The sequence below is a fragment of the Maylandia zebra genome, linkage group LG15 (assembly GCF_041146795.1).
Source record: "Maylandia zebra isolate NMK-2024a linkage group LG15, Mzebra_GT3a, whole genome shotgun sequence".
Lineage (NCBI taxonomy): Eukaryota > Metazoa > Chordata > Actinopteri > Cichliformes > Cichlidae > Maylandia > Maylandia zebra.
The window spans coordinates 25,635,348-25,659,361 of NC_135181.1; the positions used below are offsets into that span (position 1 = coordinate 25,635,348).

General features: G+C 40.7%; 1 protein-coding gene across 2 annotated transcripts; it reads right to left on the bottom strand.

The window, feature by feature from the left end:
* Window positions 1-10,672: 10,672 nt before the first annotated feature.
* txlnba (taxilin beta a) lies at window positions 10,673-23,219 on the bottom strand. 2 transcript variants are annotated; one of them, XM_004561084.3, is made up of 11 exons: window positions 23,074-23,219; window positions 17,091-17,319; window positions 16,886-16,967; window positions 16,119-16,204; window positions 15,841-16,011; window positions 15,377-15,571; window positions 14,992-15,111; window positions 14,161-14,235; window positions 13,486-13,578; window positions 13,105-13,200; window positions 10,673-12,282 (listed from the first exon to the last, which is right to left on the bottom strand). In XM_004561084.3, exons 2-11 carry the CDS (start codon window positions 17,301-17,303, stop codon window positions 11,035-11,037), a joined length of 2,379 nt encoding a protein of 792 aa, XP_004561141.3. In that variant the 5' UTR covers window positions 17,304-17,319; window positions 23,074-23,219; the 3' UTR covers window positions 10,673-11,034. The 2 variants fall into 2 exon arrangements, with proteins under 2 accessions (XP_004561141.3, XP_004561142.3); XM_004561085.3 differs by lacking the exon at window positions 14,161-14,235 and adding an exon at window positions 14,285-14,359.
* Window positions 23,220-24,014: the final 795 nt, after the last annotated feature.

Consider the following 24,014-nt stretch of genomic DNA (forward strand, 5'->3'; position numbering starts at 1 on the left):
ATTAAAAATGAATGCCTAACCCTTACCCTAAACTTAACCATAACCTAATTGTAACCCTGACACTAAAACCACATTTTGAGCCTCAAAAATGCCTTCAAATTTGTGAGGACCGGTGTGTGTGTCTTTACAAGTGACTGTCGGTTCTCACAAGTATAGTAGAATGCAGATTTCGGTCCTCACAAAGATAGATAGACAGGAACACACACACACATGCATGTAACTGTATAATTTGCAGGTTGTCTTTTGATAATGGGAGATTTGCAGTGACTGAACATCTTTGTTTGAAGAGGAGGAAGACTTTGAATGAGAGTATGAAACCAGGTGTGAAGGCTATATCACTGAGGAGGAGGAGGATGTTTTTGACAGCTTGTTTTTATCTTTTCGGTAAAACTGAACTAAATCTGGCTCACATTCAGGCAGAAACCAACAGGCAGTGATTTTACTTGTGCAGTGGCTTCCAGACCTATTTTGGGATTAGTTTCTTGGCTCTGTGATCATTGCCCTGTGAACCGTTTTTTTTTTAAGTACTCTTCTTGAAAGGTTATTCATAATAAGCAGAAATAGCTCAAGCATAATACTGCATTACATAGCAGAAGAGTCAGGATACAAGCCTTTTTGGATGTAATGTTCAAAGAAAACCGTCAAATCTGGAAGCTGAGAGTTTTTAATGTGACTTATTTCGAAAATAAAATGCTGGAAACTAAAAATCTTTCAAAACAAAGCAGCCAAATGTCCCAGTTTAAACATAAGTTTAGTCGTCACACCGCAGCGGGACGAGGACCTTCAGCACTGTTTGTTGTTTATACATGAAGAATAATGAGGAAATTGATGTAACATGGCTTTTAAGCTTTCCTGCTCAAATCCATGTGTTTGCGGAAAAAAATACTAAAATATGTAATGACGGAATAAAGAGCAACACACACACACACACACACACACACACACACACACACACACACACACACACACACCACCTCGACTGGACTGGGTGACAAAATGAGTAAAAGTTTGTTACATAAGTGATGTTTATTCAAATACTTGACTTCACGAACTTAAAAGGCTTCTGCATTTTACAATGATCTTTGTATCCAATGACCCTTAAATATATATTCTCATAAAAACAAACCAAAATTTTCTTAAATGTGTTTTAAAGATTAGAAATGCACAAATTTATAAAGAATTTGTCTAATTTATATATATAAACTTTTTCAGGAAGTCAAAAACAAGAGTTGTTGTTAAAAAATTTGTTTCCTTCAACACATTTTTGAGAATGTAGTTTAGGACCCGGTTACGCAGGCCTAGAGGATGGTAGGTGACCATTGGTATCTAAGGAAAAATGTGTATTTCCTGACTGGTGAGGGGTTGGTGGCAGTATTTTAATGACACTGATTTCAAAGTAGTACACAGTGCTGCACTAAAAACCTGCTTGTGATTGCTTTGATCATGGCCACTGGACACTAGGTTGTTAAAAAAAATATCAAAACAAGACATCATGACTTCAACAACGGTAAACCTTGTAGAGATTCTGCGACCATGATTAAACATTATTGCACGGTACTGATGGACTCTTACAGTGTGCAGGTACCCTAACCAAACCAAATCCACCTGAGCTGTTATTTGGTCTTAAACAAATGTAATTTGAAAATTTCAGGTTTAATCTGAAGATGACAGCATATTCTGAATGCCTGCCAGAAATGAAGCCAATCCATCCAATACTTCACGAGACATTAAATTCAACTGCGGACCCTCACCCTCCTTATCCTCTGGGAACGATGAATGCCTGTCCAAAAAGAATGGCATCTGAGCGATAACATTTATGCCGGAATAAATAATAAAATAAAAACAAGGAAGAATTTTCAAGTAAAGGTTCTGGCGTGAAAACCAAGATCAGTGGCAGGTAACTGTGAGCATCTCCTCTCCAGCAGCCTGCAGGTGAACTGAGGTAAAGTATTGATTAAGTGGAGAGCGATCAACATCAGCAGTAATGTTTTGCAGCTGGCGAGCTGCAGCAGCACTATACACGCTGAATGATTTCACACAGTTAGCAGCTCCAACACGAAGACATCGTCATTTAGCTGACTCGACTCCGAGTCGCAGTTTGTTCCAGAGACTGAAGCCCAAAGAAAAAGCTTCACACTGCACAAGTTTAACATTCAGGGAGACACTTCAAAGGGATCTGCACCAAACACCGAGCAATATTAACAGGACTCCTCAGTGCTCGATTTAGAGGACTTCTTCTTCTTCTTCTTCTTCTTCTTCTTTTTTTAAAATTTATGATGATGTTCCAGCTCTCATCCAAAAGGCTTCTTTGTTTCTAGAAGCTGTGGAAGTCTCAGGTATTTAACCTCTGGAGGATAAATATGCAACATTCCCTTTCGCATGTTTGCCATATAGAGAATCAATTAAGTGGAGCTTCAAGAAAGTTGCTGTTAGTGAGTTTGTCCCTATTCGAGGGATTATCCTGACGAGTCAGTTAGTGGAATTATAATCCGATTCTCCCTTTTTTTCTTTTTATGCTTCAACTAAATTAATCAGGATAGTAATGCTGGAGCAGGCCACACAGAGCAAACTGGTGTCCTGCTGCAGCTCGAGACAGTGGGCATGCTCCACGTATGCAAGTATTTTATTTAAGAAAGTTTGGGTGGATCTTCTCCTGTGGCCGTCTGTGCATGGGTGTACACGTGTCCACACATGAAACAGTCTGTAGACTAAAAGGACGGAGACACAGCTGAAGGGTCTGATAGCAGCGTGGAAAAACTCACGACTGAGCAGCATGTCAGACTGCTCTGAGCTGAAGGTCTGAAAGGCAGAATTACAGGCACAGTGAGCAGCTTGATCCGGTCACGACCACTTTAAAATAAAATCTTACATTATAAGAAAAAAACCCCTAAACAATGGCCACAGTGTGCTGCACAGCCCTGTGTGTAAAGCTTAGCTGTATTGTGTGTTCATCACAGGCAGCAGTAGCATCCAGCAGATAATGTCTCCATCAGTCCAGGCACACATCATCGGCAGCGCGCTGAACTGTACAGAGCTCAATACAGCCAACACCATTACACACTGCATCAATAATGACAGGACACCGCAATACAGAGACACACATCCACAGGAGGAACACAAAGATATGAACCCCACCCCCACACGGCCTTCAGAGAAACGAGACAACCGACCTGGACCAGAAAACATTACAACAAAGAAAGAAGTGTCGAAGCTTTGGGTGGTCATTTAGTGACTTCGTTACAGGCGCTCATATTAATTGGTTACATCCATCTGTACTCATTTAGCATTTACCTTGAATCAATGTGTTTCTTTTGATCTTGGTTTTGCCTTTTTTTTTGCATCTTTTAGTTGTTACCATTTTTATTTGTATTGTTTTGTGTCTTTGTTTTTCTTAACAGTCTTTTTTTTAAGATGAGTTTCTCTCTTTGTTTTTTTGTGTTCTCATTTTTTTCATTTAGTCCAGTTATTTGAGTCTCCAGTTTTAATGGAGCTCTAATTCACTAAAAATGGTGCCATTTTAGCTTCTTTGGTAACTTGTTAGCTTCTGCCAACTTCTACTGATAGATGATGTGCTCTGCTTTCTTTACGTGGTTGGTTGACTGCAAATCTGGTTAGCTAATGTTTGACTCATAGTAAACTACCTGCTGTCAACCTTATTTATATTCTTTGATGGTTTTTGGAGGAATTTGTTTAATGGAAATTCCAAGTACTGATAAAGTAAATTAATGTATTCAATTCAATTTTATTTATACAGTGCCAAACACAACAACAGTTGCCTCAAGATGCTTTATATTGTAAGGAAGGCCCTACAATAATACATAGAGAGAAAAACCCAACAATCATATGACCCCCTATGAGCAAGTACTTTGGCGACAGTGGGAAGGAAAAACTCATGACCTGTACTCCAGGAAGTACAGGTCATGAAGGAGGACCTGCAGTCCTACTCACACTATAAACACAAGAAATCGTCCAGGATCAGAAATCTTGTCTTTCTTTTAAAGACTCTGTGTATTCAATTACAGATTTTACTTTGGTTATAGGCCCAATAACCTCTACCAACTTTAAATAGAGACTTGATCCCCAATACCAAGTCTTAACCATCAAACAGCTGTTTGGAAAAGCAGAGATTAAAGTGCAATCCAGTTTTTTAGAAAGATAGAAAAATTAGACGAGGATACACTGATCTGTAGCTCACCTGCTGTGGTGAGGATTTCCTCTGAGAGCGGGAGCTGTCACAGAAGCATGAGTCTGACAGAGGCGAACAGACACGTTAGCTCGAACTAATCTTCCGCTCTGAAGCACGCTTCAAAAGCAGTTATACCATCATCTGTAGATGGAGGTGCTTTACTGTAACAAAGATTGATGTAAATCCCCAACAGATGAAACAGATTAATTTAGGATTTAAAGTAACAAAAAAAATCTGCCTGAAGTTTGGAGGATATTTGGACAGAATTTGACTTCTTTAAAGGGTTTTTTACTGGCCTGGGGTTCCATCAGACGACACAAGGACATGAACAAACAAAGGGAGCAGTCGGATAGAGAAACTGATCCCCTCGAGTCTCAGCTATGGTTACACTGTGAGCTCTGAAGAAAGATCGCAGACTGAGAGTCATGCACAGGCTCGTGGTTCACTGCTGGAATATAGTTCACGAGCTCTCCTTAGATTAAAAAAAAAAAGAGGACACGATGGAAGGACAAACAATGGAGGAGTTACTGCTTTCTTATCAAAATGATGGTTCAGAGTTTGGAGCTTAAACAAGTTGTTTATTTGCACACCTATTTTACTAACTGAAAGTCTGGGCTGACACCACTATCAGACTTTTATACTCGAAGAAGAGTTTGAACTCTTTAGATTTTTATCATCTCTTCATCAGATTGTTAACCTTTAGATTAACGTGACACTAGATAAACATTAAGATAACTGTTCACAAATGTCATCTTAAAATGCCAATGGCGGTCAGCAAGGCTGATTTTGGCAGACATGTGCAGCACTACATTTTACAGAACAAAGAGCCAATTGAATGCCATTTGTATAACTACAAAATATGATTAACAGGCGTAATTTTTTGTTGAAACACTTTTTTAAATACGGAATGATTTACTAATAAATTACTACATTAATAACAATAAATAATTTAATAATAATAAATTACTATCATTACTACATATTCACTTCAGAAAACAAACCATTAATCATTACTAATAAACTAAAAGATAAAATAATTATCAAATATGTCTAATGTTTGTGTACATGTCATGTATGACAAATCCAGCAGGTCTTCCAAAAGATAGATTTACTTAAAACTGTTAAATAACTCTTATACCAACGTGTTGAAACACTGTAAACAATGCTTATTCAGTAAAATGTTGTTCTATAGTCATAATTATTTAAAATAAAGTTCTCTTTGATGATATCGTACCTAAGGTTTTCCAATAAAAATATAAAGGGTCAGTAAATGCTCTTTGACAAACGACAAATTCATGGAATAACGTGACTGGGATTTGTTTCCAAAGCTTCTGAAGCCAAACTGCTGACACAACCTCAGTCCTACAGCAAAATACTCATCTGTGTTCTTATCAATAAATCACTATCTACTTGTTCCCCATGCTGGAAAAAAAAAAGCTGAACTTTGTGAGATAAAAAGCAAGATATTTTTTTAACGTTGCTCTCCTGCTGATCAGGTGATTTATGGTCAAATGTTGCCACTGTTGCCGCCTGCATGTCTGTGCCTTCAGGAGATTTGGCAAAGGAGCAGCTGATCCAATCACAACTTTTTAAAAGATCATATTTTTCGTCATTTTTCTTTTAATTGAGTGAAATTACAAGGAACAACTCAAAGGACAATCTGTGCTGATGAAATATCTGTTTAGGCTTTAAGACCAAGATCATTTTCAACCCTAAAATGATATAAACCTTTTAGTAGTAACTAAATGTCCAATTGCATTTATTGGAAAATTATGTGTTTGAAAAATTGGGTACTGTCTATTTTTTACATAAAATGCTGAATTTAGTATTTAAATCTGCACAAAACGCATATGAACCTTGGTCGTTTGTAGAATTAATTTTGGTTGTCTGTCAAACTTACAGTTAAAGTCCATTTACAGTCAGTCTTTCCAAAATGCTCTTATCCCGGTGCATTAAATATTTCCACTGACCTCCAACCCGGAGGAGATTCCCAGAGCTCCTGTAATGTATTTTGGTGCTACTGAGGAAATACATTTATAAAACCTGAAAACAAGTCAAAAACTTCAGGAGACTAAATCAAAGAATTAAAAGGCAGAGCAGAAAGCAACACATTATTGATACTGTCAGATTTATTCTGTTTCATGAGACAGTGACAGCAGATTTAGTAATAACCAACATTAGTGTGTTTCAGGCTTCAGTGATGAGGACTCCCTTCTCTTCATCTCAGCCAATCAAGTGCCAAAGTGTTTCCCATGCTTAAAAATATTTTTCTAAAGAAGTTTGTTAAGTTCCATAAAAGCTTTGTGTATAAACAGAAGTTGTTGTTGCTAAGCCCACTTCACCACCACTGATAAAAGCTGATTATGCAGACTTAATGGTGCCACTTTACCAATGGGGTCCAAATTGGAGCTTGCACCCCTTAATCATTTTGACGGATGTGCCAGACAATAGTGTGCTTACATCTTTATTTCAGCACTCAGGGGAAGGCCCCTTCCTGTTTAAGCATGGCAGTGACTCAGTTAACAAATCCAGGGCCATCAAGGAAAAGGTGGATTTCCTTTTGTGTGGAAGAAACTGCTGTCCATCCAGCACCTCGGGAGTCAGCTGGCTCAGTGCTGGACCTCACTGTTACTCACATGTATGTAATATGAACGAGGGTTGATCCCAGCAGCAGGTTCAACACCTGCTGGACAGACTCCAGATGAGTGGAGGTTAATGTTACACACTTGTGTTGGGTCCCAACTTTATGGGATGATTTATTAATGAAGGCTCCCGGCAGCAGGAGTCAGGAAGGCTTTCATTCATGGGGATTAAAAGGAGGTCAGCAGGTAAAACATTAATGTCTCCTTGTTCTCTTTCTGCCTGTCAGTGTAATTTCACACATCCATGTGTTTCAGGCTCATCACTCTGAAAAAGCAGCTCAGTTTGATTAGCCACACAGAGAAACCCCCATCCTGCATGTTTCCTGCAGATAGGCACGAGTGTGTGCTGCTTCACTTTTCCACCTGCAGTTTCTCATTGAGCATGGTCACAATTCGAAGCTTAAATCCTATCCAAGCATCCAAATACTCCCTCTTCATATGAAATGGAGGTCTAAGTGCTGCAGAAACTGACCTTTAGTTTACCTCAACGATCACATTAAGGCAGTATATATGTACTGGAATACTTGAAATCAAGTTACAGGAAAACAGCATCAGGATGACAAAAGTCAACTCGTCTGAATCTTTTCTTTCTGGGAATGTCAAGATTTTAACTAGATTGTAAATCAAATTTAAAGGTTAAGGCTGATAATAATATCCAAAGCTCTGTCTGACTCTCAGTTCTAGAAAATGGGAACATGAAACACTTCTATAATTTGCAAAATCTGTTTTTATATCAATATCTGTCTAACGTGACAGCTATTATTTGCAACTTCCTGTTGGCTCGATTAAAATACACACACACACACACACACACACACACACACACACACACACACACACACACACACACACACACACACACACACACACACACAACCTAAGTCACACTCACAATGTCACCAAAGACATCCTACAAACACTTAGGACCCTTAACCCTGAATCTCTCCAAAAAGAGTCTTCAGTCTTCAAGTACAGAGAGGCTCTTCACAGCTACAGGAAGCCTTTCAGTACAAATACAAAGGTACAACTCAGCGGTCTCTGTTTGTGTGCACTGTCAATACCACAATATGCATTTAAATTAATGATCACTGCAGACAAACAAAGGACAGGTAACCCCATCCAGCCTCTCTAACAGTCTAGCTTCTTCTTTGTTAAGCAGGTGAGATGATGAAGCTGGAGCAGGGAGCGGGACACTGATCCAATCAGGCAGCAGATAGGTGGGACTGAGGAATGACAAGTGAAAGCACCCATTCTGGATGCTCGCTGGCACGTAGCATTCTGCACAGAAAGGATAAATCCCACAGAGAGCGAAAGGAAGAAAGTCTTTATGGGTCTAACCTTTTTCTGTGGACGGTTTCATGTGGAACAGGATATTCAGCAGCATTCTTTAGCAGCAAGGTACCTTCCTATATGATTCATGTTGAACGCTGTTACTGGGAGCAAAGTAATTAACAAGATATTCAAAGACAGAATATTTAATAAAATTTGCAGGCAAACAAAAACTTAAATGTCAAAATGGTTCAAATTCTTTCAGCTCCAATAAAATAATCAGTTTGTAACATCCAGGCATGAAAAACATGATTGTTGTCTGCAGTATTCAATTAAATGGTGCTGGGGGATACGGAGAGCCCGTGGGCTCGGTTTTTTATAAGAAATGAGCTTAAAGACATGGAGCGCAAAAGGAGTCCTAATGAAAGCTGAGAATGATTCAATAGTTTTGAGAGCTTGTATCTATTTAAAAACCAAACCTCAAAGAGTGTTAAAGCAGGGAGAACCTCATCAAATATGGAAATAAGTTAATTATATAATAATTTAAATAGACAGAGACTCTGAAGGCCCCCTTCCCAGCGATTGGGTAACGCCCACTGTGATGAACTATATTCAAGGACATGATTATTACTTAGCTAACCGCTAACGTAATGATGAGAATGTCTTTCGCACAGATGCGCATACTCCTTAATCCAGCTCTTATCTTCTGCCACAAGGTCGAAAATCTTCAAAAACACTTCACTTCTGGCAAGAATCAAATCCCTCTCTCCCTTATCTGCCCTCCTTTTAAGCTCTTAAATTAATTTTATAAAACCCTTTGTTCTCTAGTGTTTTTGCTTTTTAATTATCAATAATTCTTTTCATGCACAAAATATGGCAATGAAGTGAGTCTTAGAGGTAGGAATCTCTCCCTCTTATCTTGTAAGCCAACTTCCACGTCATGAGGTTTCTGTGGTCTCTGATGTATTTCATTAGAGACACGACCCTGCATGCATTTATGTTTAAAGCATTTTAGTTACTCCATTATCAAATTTGATTGAAGTCACTTTAGATCAAGTCAAAAGCTTTGCATGAACATTTGAACCACCTATTATTGAACTCATGCTCAGAAGGATAAATAATGATTGTTCAGCCCACAGCACAGAATCTAACTCGTTTTGTAGAGAAAAGGACATATATCTGCAGGAAATGTCTCTTAATAAATATCTGTAGAAATGTATTTGGACCCTCAAGTAAATATCGAATAACTGGACTAATTTAAATGTATTCATAGTTACATAATCACACAGTTACACTAAGTAAAGTAAAAACATCACCTGTAGTACTGATTTTCTTTTTTCAATATTCTTTTCTTGAATTAAGAATTTGAAGACCTCTGTCTCCATCTACTGGCTGTAACTCTGAACTGCATTCTGATTATATTAAGACGTATAACCCTTCACATCTGAATATTTTTGAAGCACTGCAACTGCAGAAGTGTATTACTGAATGTTTCTCAGTGCAGGAAGCTGTACCTGCTAAAATGAGGACATAAAGGCTGATTTTATGGTTAAGTCTGGTGTTTTAGCCTGAACTATGCTTTTCCAGCTGCACAAGTGGACACATTTCTCTCAAAATTGCATTTTTGTTGCTGTGTTTTTCAAAATAAAGGCCCATATTTGGAGCATGTGTGTGTGTTTTATTTAAAAACAAACCTCATGGGGCTCTTTGTATAAATACTTTATTACTTCGAGCATTATTTTAATCAGCAACAGTTGCAGAGACAGTGTCACTGCAGGGTGGATGTTCAGGGTGGATGGCTGGGTCCAAACAAACCACACTTTGACACAGTAGTGAGCAGTTTGTTTCCCGTTTCAAACAGCACTTCAAACAGTCCTTACAAGGCAGTCATGCTTTGTAAGGACCTCTTAATATCACATCATCACACAGTGGTACCTATGTAGTGTAATTTTTTAGTGTGCACCTGACCAGGATTAGGGGTTTTCACCCATAAGATGGATTCTGCATCACACTGGGGTCCCTTAATTTTTGACGTTATTATTCAGGTTTTTATTTTATGTTCATTTCCAGATGCTCTTTGGTGAGATTTGGGAAAAGCTCCAGTTTTTTTTGTAAAGCAAACGTTAGAAGGTATAATTCTGCAACAACTTCTGCAATAACTTGGTTTTTGGTTATAAAGTCGATGCCTCCTGCCCCAGTCTATTGACATACCCTGTGGGGATCATTGTCAATGAGACGAAACGTGCCCTTTATTTGAGTTCAAATCCACTTATGACCCTCCACCACCCATAAATCTCAACAAACAAAGGTGTATATTTTAAGAAAAATGAAGAAAAAATACTCAGTATGAAGCAGAAAAGAAAAAAAAGAAAAGAAAAAGGCAATTCTCCTAGATGGAAATTTAAATACTAACAATGCAGTGGCCAAATAATGGACAAAATGCCTTCTCACATGTACCATAGATTTACAGACCCATAAGATGTGGCTATAGAACAAGATATGGCAGCTGATATTGAAGCTTTAAAAGGATAAAGACTTTCATAAGTAAATGAAAGTAAATGAGACCAGAGAAATGTCAGATTATCATTTTTATTATTCGAGTCATTTTAGCACACAGTACTGTTTGTTTAGGAGAGAAATACTCTTTACTGTCCTCCAGCCAGCGGCTATACTTTCCTTGCCTTACATAAGGCACTTTTAGCTTTTCATTGCAGTTAGTTACCAGAAAATATTCCACTCATGAAGACCCATGGGTCAACATGTCAGGCCTAATTAAATCTTCATTCTAACAAACTGTAAAATACATTTGTTGATGTTTGGTGAGACTGAATAACAGTGAAGAGAACACTTTAGCTGATACTACCATTTAAATGAATTAATTGCAAAAGTTCATATTAACACCAAATAACAGCACACACACACCTACACACTGTAACTTTAGCTGGCATTCTTGCTACTTTTCTTCTTCTTTTTCTTCAGGACCTGCTTCTTGGGGTCTGCGTCAGAGGATGGAGCTGATTTAGTGTTCACAGAAGATGAGGCTGACTCTGAGGGTTTTAAGACTGCTTCTGGTGCCTGAACGTGTTCGGCTATCTGCTGCTGATCCTTCTCGTCTTGTAGAAGCACCATTGGCTTGACCTCACTGATCTCCTCCTTGAGCTCGGCCTTCATTTCTTCTGCATCCATTGCTGGAGAGGCCCTAGTTTTCTCAGTCTCTAGTGTTAGTAGAGACTCAGATGGCTGTTGCTGATCCTTATCATTTTGCGGAGCCACTTGTAGTTTGCCCTCACTGGACTCCTCCTGGATCTTAGCCTTTATTGCGTCTGTTTCTGGATCAAACTTGGCTTTCTCAGGGTCTGATGCTGATGTAGCTTCAATGGACTGCTGCTGGTCTTTCTCATCTTTCACTGGTGCCCCTGGTGTAATCTCACCGGTCTCCTCCAGGACCTCAGCCTTCATTGCCTCCATTCCTATTTCAGCTTTGTCTCGTTCTGGTTTTGGAACAGGTGCGACTGTATGCTGGATCTCTGCGTCTGGCTCCGCTTGGTGCGCCTCTTCAGCCTCAACTTGTGTCTGAACCTTTATCGCCTCTGTATTTGGATCTAATGCTGTTTCTAAAGTTGTCTTCTGAGTGGTTGTGGCTTCTGCAGCAGGCACAGCCTGATCTAGAACCTCCTCCACCTTCACTGGCTGTGGCAGCTCTGAATCTGATGCTTTTGACTTTACATCTTCCACCTGCCCAGGGACTGAATCCAGACCCTCTTTGACTTGAGGTTTTGCTTTGAAATGGAAAAATGCAGATGAAACTAGATCTTCTTCAAGGTCTAACTCATTATTTTCCTCTTCCTCAGTGTCAACAGTTGTCGTCAACAGGGAGGCAGCAAACTCTTGCAGCTTGGTCTGCTCCTCCTTCAGGCGGGACATGCCCTCTGTCAGAACCGGGTCCTCCTCCTCGATTTCCTGCATCTCATCAGGGGTCAGTAGGGCAGATTCGTCAGCACCCTCAGGCTTGTTATTGAGGTTGGAGATGCCAAAGACCTTTGTTTGAAGGTTGGCATTAGAGTAGCGAACATCCTTGATTTTGTCATAGAGCACTTTCCTTTCATCCTGGAGGGCACGACAAAGCTTCTCCAGCTTCTGAATCTTCAGGACGAACAGATCGTACTCTCTACCTTTCTCTGTTCTCTGAAGAACAAGAAGGGATGAAGAAAATTAGACAAGATGACACCATAAAAAGACGATGCTGTTTGAGTAGGGTATTTATGAATCGCTAAGGATCTTTGGTTTGGTGATGCTTTGCTGTCATCATCTAAATTAGGTCACTGGTGCAACATGGCCCAAGACCCCATTTGTACCAGGACCAATTGGAAAATGGATTAGCTTGTGTGTTGGATCAGTCAGTTTGATTGTATCTATCTTTTTTTATCAGCTAATATGTTGGACCCATGAAAACACTTCTCTAAATATTTACATTTATAGATGGGATTATTTCATGATCTCCAACTTTCTGCTTCTAAATTCAGATAAAATTGAGGTCATTGTACTCTGCCCTGAAAATCTTAGAAATGTGGTATCTAACCAGATTCAGGGTTTTCCTCTGTATGCATTATTGTAGGGTCTACCTTAAAATATAAAGCATCTTGAGGCGACTGTTGTTGTGATTTGATGCTGTATAAATAAAATGGAATTTAATTCATGGATTTGCAGGCACCTCTACTGTGGCACTAAATCTGACAGCTTAGGAATTAGCTAATAAATTGGAGGAGTGTCTACTCATTGGCCACTGTGTAAAAAAAAGAGTAACGGAATCTAAGGAAATACTATACATGAATCCAGCAATTATTCGGTCCTGTGCTGGGGCCAAAAAATTTGTACAAATTTGAACAATCGTGTTTTTATCGATAAGGCACTGGCACCACATGGATTCAAAAAGGATTAACCAAGGCCTGTAGGTGTCTCTCTCCAATTGTGATTAAATTCTCCAGGTAGTGCATCGTAAACATTTACCTCTTCAATCATATCAGTCAAAGCCTTGTTGCAGTTCTCAAACCTCGTCTTCCACAGATTGGACTCTTTCTCCACTTTCTTCATCTTGTCTGACATCTAAAAAAACAAAACAACAACAACCACGAAATAAAATAAAATCTACGAATCAGACTTGTGTCAGATCCATCCAAAGTCAAGAAAACGTGCTAGAGCAACAACCATCCATTTACATCTCACACACACGCAAAAATTCTGGTAAGAGGGGTTTTCTTTAATCGTCACAAATTAATTTCTGCACTTATTGTGTCCGACATAAAAGATGAGAGTAACTGTCCCCATTTACCCTACACACACACACACACACACACACACACACACACACACACACAGGTCAAAACTCACATTTTCCATCTCCTTTTTGAAGCGGACGTAGATTTCATTGCTTTTGGCCAGAGTTGCCTGGAACTCATCAAACTTCTCACCATACAGGGTCAGCTGTGGTTAGAGGAGAAGGCTGATAAGTCAGAGTCATAGGACAGATACGTTTATATTAGCAGATCCCTCATAATTTCTATTCAAATAATATGACGACAAACTAAAATCAAGCTTTATTCACTGCTCCTGCAAGAAAACCTCCAAAAAAACCTCAAACAGATCTTGGTTAGACAAATTTAGAACAAATTAAACTTAACTGCAGTCATTTTTTCCTATGTATTGATTTTTGAGGCCCAGACTAAATCTCCACATTCAAGTAAGATGCAGTATTCAAAGTATACTCTAAGTATATTTGCACTAGACGGAAAGATGTTAATGAGACTTACATATATGCATTTCTCTGTAAAAGTGTTTTTTTTTTCAAATGCATTTTAATAAATTCAGCTTTTCCAGATAGCTTATTCAATAATTATTTTTGTTTTATATAATTAATAAAGAGAACAGGAGCTTTTTGATATTATTCCTCACAGTGTGGAGACGTTTTAAGCCGTCATGCACAAAATAAGTGCATTCAGCTCATTGTGGTCTTGTGTGACACCTGCAGTAATCTGCCTGACTCAGCCTCAGTCAGTGAATATTCACCTGCGCCTGCATGACAGTCCCCTGCTCTCTGAGTGTCTGAGCCTGCAGTTTCCATTCAGCAGCCTGAACCAGTAACTGGTTAGAAGAGAACAGACAGAGCCAGACGTTAAAGACGTTTCTTTACCTTCTTCTTCATGGCCAGCTCCTGCTCCTTCATAGCGAAGCATTTCTTTGTTTTGTCAATAGCCTCCCTAAGCAACTAAGGTGACAGAGACAGTATACAGTTAATCTGCATGGCCTTCAAAACAGATTTAGAGAAAATTCATCTTGATTATCAAGCTAACAGCAAGCAGCCCGTTCTCATCCCCTGACCGTCAAAGCCTTTATGCACAAAGTGTCGTGGTTATTGCATTAGTGAGATGGGTCTGTGACACCCAACTCATTACTTTCCAGCTTGTAGGGTTACTGGTAAAAAAAAAACAAAAAAAACATTTATTTCAAATCACCAGTTTTCCCAGAACCTTGAGAAAAATGAGATCATTAAAGTCTTGGTGGATAATTTTGCCAGTGTCAGTGCATCGCTTATGTAAAAGGAAACATCTGACCAAACTGGAGCAGCTGACACACGGAGATGAGAATATGTTGCAATAAGACTGCTGTGCCGAAGTCACATTAAATATGTTTAAATGGAATTTTAAAAACAGACATATAATACCATTAATGATATTCATTGATATGACCTTTTAGAATTGACATGCCAAAGTTTGTTTACATGTAGATAAACTGACATAAGTGATATCTGGAGAGCTCTGGGTGAATTCTCAGAATGCTGGGACAAAGGCGTATCCTTTATTTCTTCACTGGTTACAATGGAAGCAATGGCACACTCACGTATTCCTTCTCTCTTTTGTGTTTCTCCTCAGCTTCGGTCAGCAGAGCGTTGGCCTGCTGCAGTTTGGCTTCAATCAGTTTCTGCTGCAGGTCACGATGCTTGTTGATCTTCTCCAAACTCTGCAGGACGGAGGAGAACAGGAAAGAATTTACCTTCATATCATTTTCTCAAGCATTTCATCCTATGAAAGCTGGGTAAAGGCTCCAGCCCCCCTGCGACCCTCAATTGGATAAGCTAAAGAGAATGGATGGGTGGATCAATGGATCAATTTACCAATGAATCAAAAAGAAAAAACTCATCTGAAGTAACTCTAAAGTTTTGTTTTTTATTCAAAGATATCTGAAAATACATTTTAATGTGTAATGTTGACCTGTGACCTCTCACCTCCTCCCTCCGTTCACACTGGGTCATGAGGTTCTCCAACTTGTCGGTCAGATTGACATTTTCACCGCACAGCTTCTCATTTCGTGCGCTGTGCAGCTCAATCTGGCTCTGGATCTCACCCAGCATGCTCTGGAAGTGGGTGGTGATCTCTGTTCTCTTCTCCTCGTCCTCCTTGCAGCGCTGCAGAGTCTCCTCCTGGAGGAGGTAGCGGTGGCAGTCGGGGAGAAGTGAATGGAAGAAGAGGAAGGTGAAAGAAACAGAGTTCTGTCAGGCTTCAACTTTCCTTCTTCCTGTACAAGTGAATCAGTTCTTCCAGATAATAACCACCATCTAACTAACTACAAAACACTGAGATGTTTAAATTGTGTTTTTATACGGTTTGTGCTTATCGTGAAAGTGGATTAAAAATTATGTCTCAATAGCTTCTCCTGCTGTGCCAAAGTAAATGCAAACATCCTCCACACCCTCAGAACATTGTAGAATGACTGCTGCTCTCTGCACAGACTCTCCAGTTTGCTGCGAGCTGCGATGCTGCTGCGATACTCGGCCTGCAGCTGCTGCCGCTCCTCCAGCACGACGGACAACTTCTGCTGCAGAGCACTCAACCTCTGCACATCGCAGCGCCGCAAGGCCGCCTGCGAACACAAGGAGAGGTACTTGCTATGAATTTTAAAGACCCAGTGCCAGAAACAGTATAAATACTTCCAGCAAGCAACACTAAAAACTTCAGCTGCTTCCTTACCAGTTCAGCATACTTCCTGACCAGAGCTTCCAGTTTCTCCTCTGGAGAAGAGAGTTCGTTCAGGGCCTGCATGATGAGAGAGGCCTCTGCAGAGAGAGATACAGTTTCTAGCATTTTGATAATACACACAGGATATAGTATTCATTATTTAAGCTTTCATTTGCTATGACAAAAACAATTTCGCTTTGGTTGTTTTTATTAATTATACTTTGTATTAATAATGAGATGGTTCACCCTCTCATGTTTCTGGCTTTTTAAATTTTATTTTTCTAAAGAAAAGTTGTTGCTGCTCACATCAAAGGCGCTATATGCTAAATAAAAAAAGAAGTATTAAAAGTGCAAGATAAAAAAGAAGATAAAAGCTCAAGTAACTTGCATATAAACTAGGCTAAGAGCTACTAGAGTAAATAATAAATAAGTAAATGCAGTTCATCCTCAGTATGAGCAGGATAATATTGCAACAATAGACAACATAAGTTTCATTTTAGAGTTCAGTTCTTTTAAGGTGCATTGGTTAAAAATTGTTTCTATTTTGGGGCTAATAAGACTATCTGACACCTGTCAGCGCGATCAGCTCAAAAGCACCAAAAATTTGTTGAATCAGAAACAAAACTTCAGCATTAAAACTTTACTTTACTAAAGTCCACATGCAGATACATTTCAGATTCATTTGGGTTTTTGTGGGGTTGACTGATGGTTGGATGGTTGCAGTATTTATTGGGAACTGGGTAAAGGAATAAAACCATCCTGCTCTCTGGCTGCCTCACCTGTGTCATCTGTGTCCATGGTGCTTGTGATGTCATCTTTTGCCTCCTCCTTCACCTTTTCCACCTCTGCCTCCACCCCACTCTACATCCAAAACAGTATAAAACATTGCTTTTTTGTTTTTGTTTAGTTTAGTTTTTTACATTTGTTCGGCACACATCACCAGCAGCCAGACATCAAGGAGCAGGTGTTGTTAACTTTTAAAACCTGTTTGTCGAGGACGCCGGCTGCGGAGCTATACATGTGAATGATGTCATCCAGCCGTCGACTGAACTGCTCCACAGAGTCCGGATTGTCAGGAGAGGAGGCGGAGCAAGCCACACCTGCCGTCTCGCCCTCACTGCTCTCAGGCTCCAGTGAAGATGCCTTGACAGATGTGGGAGGCACCAACACCTCAGCTGCTTCCACCGACGTCTCCATTGTCAGTTTTCTGGAACTAATGCACATGGATTTTTTATTTTTTTACAGCAGGCAGATACAGAGATTTACAGAGAACCTAACAAGACGAAGTAAAACTTAACTGTTGGACGTCACTCATTCAAACTGCAGCATGTAAAAAAACTTTGATTTCACTCTATTCATATACAGTGGGGCAAAAAAGTATTTAGTCAGCCACCGATTGTGCAAGTTCCCCCACCTAAAATGATGACAGAGGTCAGTAATTTGCACCAGAGGTACACTTCAACTGTGAGAGACAGAATGTGAAAAAAAAATCCATGAATTCACATGGTAGGATTTGTAGAATCAGAATCAGAATCAGAAAGGGGTTTATTGCCAAATGTTGAGCAGGTTTACAACATTAGGAAATTGCTGCGGTGCTTCAGTGCAAACATAGTGTCATAAATAGCACTTAAATAGTGTCATAAATAGCACTTAAATAGACATGAAAAAATAAAAGTAGGGATAAGAATTAAAAGTGCTACGTAGAAAGATATGTGCATGAGCTATACATGAGATATATACATGAGAATAAGAATTAAGAGTGCTACGTTGAAAGATATATACATGAGTGCAGGTGGTGATCAGTGCCAAACATGGAATGATGCAGTGACACAGCGTAGGGTCATGTGTTAGTGGTGGGAACAGTCATATGGTTATTGTTCATGTGTCCAACAGCAGAGGGGAAGAAACTGTTCTTATGGCGAGAGGTTCTGGTGCGAATGGACCGGAGCCTCCTGCCTGAGGGGAGCAGGTCAAACAGACTGTGTCCAGGGTGAGAAGGGTCAGCTGAGATCTGAGCTGCACGCCGCAATGTCCTGGAGGTGTACAGGTCCTGCAGAGATGGGAGTCTGCAGCCAATCACCTTCTCAGCAGAGCGCACAACACGCTGCAGTCTCTGTTTGTCCCTGATAGTGGCTCCAGCGTACCACACGGTGATGGAGGAGGTGAGGATGGACTCGATGATTGCAGTGTAGAACTGCATCATCGTCCGTGTTGGCAGGTTGAATTTCTTCAGCTGCCTCAGGAAGTACATCCTCTGCTGGGCTTTCTTTATGACGGAGGTGATGGTGGGCTCCCACTTCAGGTCCTGGGTGATGGTGGTACCCAGGAAGCAGAATGAGTCCACAGAGGTGATGGGGGTGTCAGTCAGGATGATGGGGGGGAGTGGAGCTGTGTGCTTCCTGAAGTCCACAGTAATCTCCACTGTCTTCTGGGCATTCAGCACCAGGTTGTTGTGGCTGCACCAGGACACCAGACGTTCAACCTCCCTCCTGTAGGCAGACTCATCCCCGTCAGAGATGAGCCCAATAACGGTGGTGTCATCTGCAAACTTGATTAGCTTGACAGACTGGTGGGAGGAGGTGCAGCAGTTGGTGTACAGGGAGAAGAGCAGAGGAGAAAGAACACAGCCCTGAGGGGAGCCGGTGCTGATGGTCCGGGAGTCCGAGACATTCTTTCCCAGCCTCACATGCTGCTTCCTGTCCGTCAGGAAGTCAGTGATCCACCGGCAGATGGGATCAGGCACATTCATCTGGGAAAGCTTGCCTCGGAGATGGTCTGGAAGGATGGTGTTGAAGGCAGAGCTGAAGTCCACAAACAGGATCCTGGCGTAGGTTCCTGGGGAGTCCAGATGCTGCAGGATGAAGTGTAGGGCCATGTTGATGGCGTCGTCTACAGACCTGTTGGCTCTATATCCAAACTGCAGGGGGTCCAGGAGGGGGGCCGTGAGGGTCCTGAGATGGGAGAGAACTAGGCGCTCAAAAGACTTCATGACCACAGATGTCAGAGCCACGGGTCTGTAGTCATTTAGTCCAGTGATCCTAGGTTTCTTGGGGACAGGGATTATGGTGGAGGACTTGAAGCAGGCAGGCACATGACATGCCTGCAGTGAGGAGTTGAAAATGCCAGAAAACACTGGGGCTAGCTCGTTTGCACAGTGTCTGAGGGTGGCAGGAGACACGCCGTCTGGGCCGGGAGCTTTCCGAGCATTCAGGTTCTTAAACTGCTTCCTCACATCTGCTTCATGAATATGAAGAGTTGTGGTGGGAGGAGGTGGTGTGAAATCCTCTTTTGTGTGGGGTGAGGAGGGGGGTGTTGTAGGTGAACAGTTTGAAGGTGGTGATGGCTCTATGGAGGGGGGAGAGGTGGGGGAATTAGTGTCCAAGAATTGTGTAAATAGTGTAAAGAATTTATTCGTAAATTAGGGTGGAAAATAAGTATTTGGTCACCTCAAACAAGGAAAATCTCTGGCTCTCACAGACCTGTAACGTCCTCTGTAAGAAGCTTTTCTGTCCCCCACTCGTTACCTGTATGAATGGCACCTGTTTGAACTCATCAAAGACACCTGTCCACAGCCTCAAACAGTCAGACTCCAAACTCTGCCATGGCCAAGACCAAAGAGCTTTCGAAGGACACCAGGAAAAGTATTGTAGACCTGCACCAGACTGGGAAGAGTGAATCTACAATAGGCAAGCAGCTTGGTGTGAAAAAATCAACTGTGGGAGCAATCATCAGAAAATGGAAGACATACAAGACCACTGATAATCTCCCTCGATCTGGGGCTCCACGCAAGATCTCATCCCGTGGGGTCAAAATGATCATGAGAACGGTGAGCAAAGATCCCAGAACCACACGGGGGACCTGGTGAATGACCTGCAGAGAGCTGGGACCAAAGTAACAAAGGTCACCATCAGTAACACACTACAACGGCAGGGAATCAAATCCCGCAGTGCCAGACGTGTTCCGCTGCTGAAGCCAGTGCATGTCCAGGCCCGTCTGAAGTTTGCCAGAGAGCACATGGATGATACAGCAGAGGATTGGGAGAATGTCATGTGGTCAGATGAAACATCATGCTATGGGGCTGTTTTTCTGCCAAGGGGACAGGACGACTGATCCGTGTTAAGGACAGAATGAATGGGGCCATGTATCGTGAGATTTTGAGCCAAAACCTCTTTCCATCAGTGAGAACTTTGAAGATGAAACGAGGCTGGGTCTTCCAACATGACAATGATCCAAAACACACCGCCCGGGCAACAAAGGAGTGGCTCCGTAAGAAGCATTTGAAAGTCCTGGAGTGGCCTAGCCAGTCTCCAGACCTCAACCCCATAGAAAATCTGTGGCGGGAGTTGAAAGTCCGTGTTGCTCGGCGACAGCCCCAAAACATCACTGCTCTCGAGAAGATCTGCATGGAGGAATGGGCCAAAATACCAGCTACTGTGTGTGCAAACCTGGTAAAGACCTATAGTAAACGTTTGACCTCTGTTATTGCCAACAAAGGTTATGTTACAAAGTATTGAGTTGTATTTTTGTTATTGACCAAATACTTATTTTCCACCCTGATTTACGAATAAATTCTTTACAAATCCTACCATGTGAATTCATGGATTTTTTTTTTTTTCACATTCTGTCTCTCACAGTTGAAGTGTACCTCTGGTGCAAATTACTGACCTCTGTCATCATTTTAGGTGGGGGAACTTGCACAATCGGTGGCTGACTAAATACTTTTTTGCCCCACTGTACCCTTTAATATTTAATTGAACTATATGACAAAATCAGATGGTCTAGCAATTGTTTCTAGCAATTGGGAGGTATGTTCTGATTCAAGTGTAACAGAAGGATTACTCTGTGGTTCTATTCTTTAAAAATGTACAAGTTTAAGTTTGGACAGTGAGTTTGAAAAATCTACTGAAAACCTTTAACTCATAAACAGCTCACACCAACTGCAAACATGCTTTCCATTGTTTAGCACATGCTAATCCAATGTAAAGTATCTGGCAGCTGTCACTTTAAATTTAGCTCACTGATAGCTGTGACAGATCACAGCAGCGTCACAACTACTTTATACTAGACTCAGGAGGAAAATGTTTGCAGAGATCAAATCAAAAAGCCTTTTCTGAACAGTCTACTGTAGACCGAAAGTGTTTTTGCAACCACAGCTATATCCAATCTCACTTTAAGCACATCTGCACTGGCTTCTTTTTTCTGACCAGGAAGATACATCCATGTCTTGTACTGTCTCCGGTCTCCGGTAAGCTTCAGTTTTGGGTACAAGTCAAAAGACAAAGTACATCTATTAAAGGAAACAAGCTCAGACTCCAAAAGTCTTTCTTGGAACCAAGAACCAGGAGTCTATAAGTTATAAGGTTGTGTTGTGTTTCATTACATTTCTTTAATTTTAAATCATCCATTCACTTTTATCTCTAAAATGTGTCCAGAAAATGATTTGGGAAAAAAAAACTGACAATGTGAATATGGTTCCATGAAAAAACCCAACATATTAAAACCCAGAATCTATAAAATGCAAAGATTTACAGTTTGTCTAATCAATAAATTGACCGGTGACTTCACGGTAGGTTTGTTGATGTCTTTGAAACTAATAAAACTGCCATGTATAGTGAGGGGAAGGAACCTTTAATCAGCGACCAACATTACTTTTATTTTCCCATCAGGCGTCATCGAGCTCACCGCCTCTTCCTCTGTGTGTGTGTCCACATAGCTCTGTTGCAACATGACGGCTGCCACCGTTATTATATCTGTCAAGTTAAAATTAGCCATCACAGTGAGATAGCCAACTCTGCCCTCCCCCCCATCCACACACACAGTCACACACACACTGCAGGCTACAGCTGTTGTAGTCTCATCTATTCTGAGAGCATCCAAATATGGTTCCAGGCATACAGTCACAGATTTTAAGGCTAAACATTATTATAAACTTGTTTTTTTGTTTGTTTGTTTTGTGTGTCTGCTTCATGTTTCCACTGTTTTGCCGCCCCACTGCAAAAATACACTAAGCTCCTCCCCTCTATATTACACAACCAATCACAGCCCCTCCCCCTGAATTACAAACTGTTGACCACGACTAAATAAACTGCTCATGGTAATGTTTTTACTTGATGACTGTGCTCAAGCTGGATGATGGAAAAACCACATGAACATAATCTGGACTTTGAATAACTGCATTCTTTGTTCTTGATTATCAGCTAAATCTTAAAATACCAATGTTACGCTTGTTTCTTGTTTATGTTTTTTAAGGACATTCTTAGTTTTGGACAAATGATCCTACACCTGACCTCACTTTATGCCTCCAAAATAAAATGATCCATTTACAAAACTAAAAGAAAGACATTACTGTCAGAATGAGCCAGAACAGCCAAACAGAAAACCTTTGGAAAAACCAGGTAACTGCAGAAAGATGTAGACAACCAAAAACAGCACAAGCAAGGCCAAAACATTAGTAATTGTTTACATGTGACAAAGTGAACAGTCCACCAACTAAACTGAAGTAAAAGGAGGCACAAGGCACCTTTAAAATTATCACATATATCACATTTTTCACTGTACTGAATTATCAAAATGATCCTTAAAGAATAAGACACTGCTTTCTTCAAATGCAGGTATTTTTTACATTCCAGTCATGCTGTGTATGAAAGTGCTGAAGGGCTGAATATAGACACGCTGACAGTGACACAGCCCTTTATTGTGTCATGGCTGCCATTACAAAGCTCTTCATGTCTTTTTCATGTTGTACTTTAAAGTTATTTATTAAAATGAAAACAAAGCAGCAATAAAATTTTTTCATCTTTAAAAATGACCATCAGGCCCCATTTATGCCTGAAACAGGAGGAAAAATACATTTCCAGTTTGTTCCACAAAGTAGTCCACTTGTGGAAGTGTACCCAAATGCAGCAGTAAGAACGGTGAACACAAGTAAGTAAGATTTCTGAGGAAGGGAGGAATGAAAAAGTCTTACCAGGATCAGCAGAGTGAAGGAGGTGAAGAAGAGACAGCAACAGACGGAAGAAGAACGGGAGGAGGAGGAGGGTCCTGTTCACGGGACAGCTGACCCCCAAAATAACATGAGAGGATCAGCTCAGGGACACGCCGGTGACTGCACCAGAGTGTGCTGCGACTGTGGATAAGGGGACACATTCTGATGGGGGTGGGTGGGTTCCCGAGAGTCTTTTGTGATTTTAGAAATAACTTCATCACCAATATTCACAGGTCACCTAAAAACCTGGGTCTTAAAAGTTTTTAGGCTAAATGTGTTAAAAAAAAAAAAGCGGAAGTGAATTTGAAACGGATTAGAAAAGAAACTAACAGTAATGATGACGTTGGGTCAAAGGAATCATCAGACTCAGACTCACAGTCTTTAACACAATCAGCACAGTAACAAGTGGTGTTTAGGACATTTCAACTACAACAGCGGAAGACAATTCAATACAATCACACACACAAAACACTGCTACTGGAGACTATGAATGAGTATGTCTTGGTGTTTCTAATCTCCAACCTTCCTTTAATCTCAAAACTTCTTGAAAGAGTAGTTGTCAAACACCTAACAGATTATCTTATTCTAATAGTTTCAGTCAGGTTTCAGAGCTCATCACAGCACAGAAACAGCTTTAGTGAAGGTTACAAATGATCTTCTTATGGCCTCTGACAGTGGACTCATCTCTGTGTTTGTCCTGCTAGACCTCAGTGCAGCGTTCGATACTGTTTGAACTTCTGCAGTCAGGCAGAAGGTTCCATTGTCACGACTAATAGCAGGGACTCAAGTGCAGAGCAGGTTGACGTCTCCAAACACAGTTTATTTACAACACCAGTCCAAGTCCAGGGCCCTGTTTCAGGAAGCCGGTTTAGTGCAAACTCTGAGTAAGTATACCCTGGGTTAACGAAAACTCTGGGTTTTCG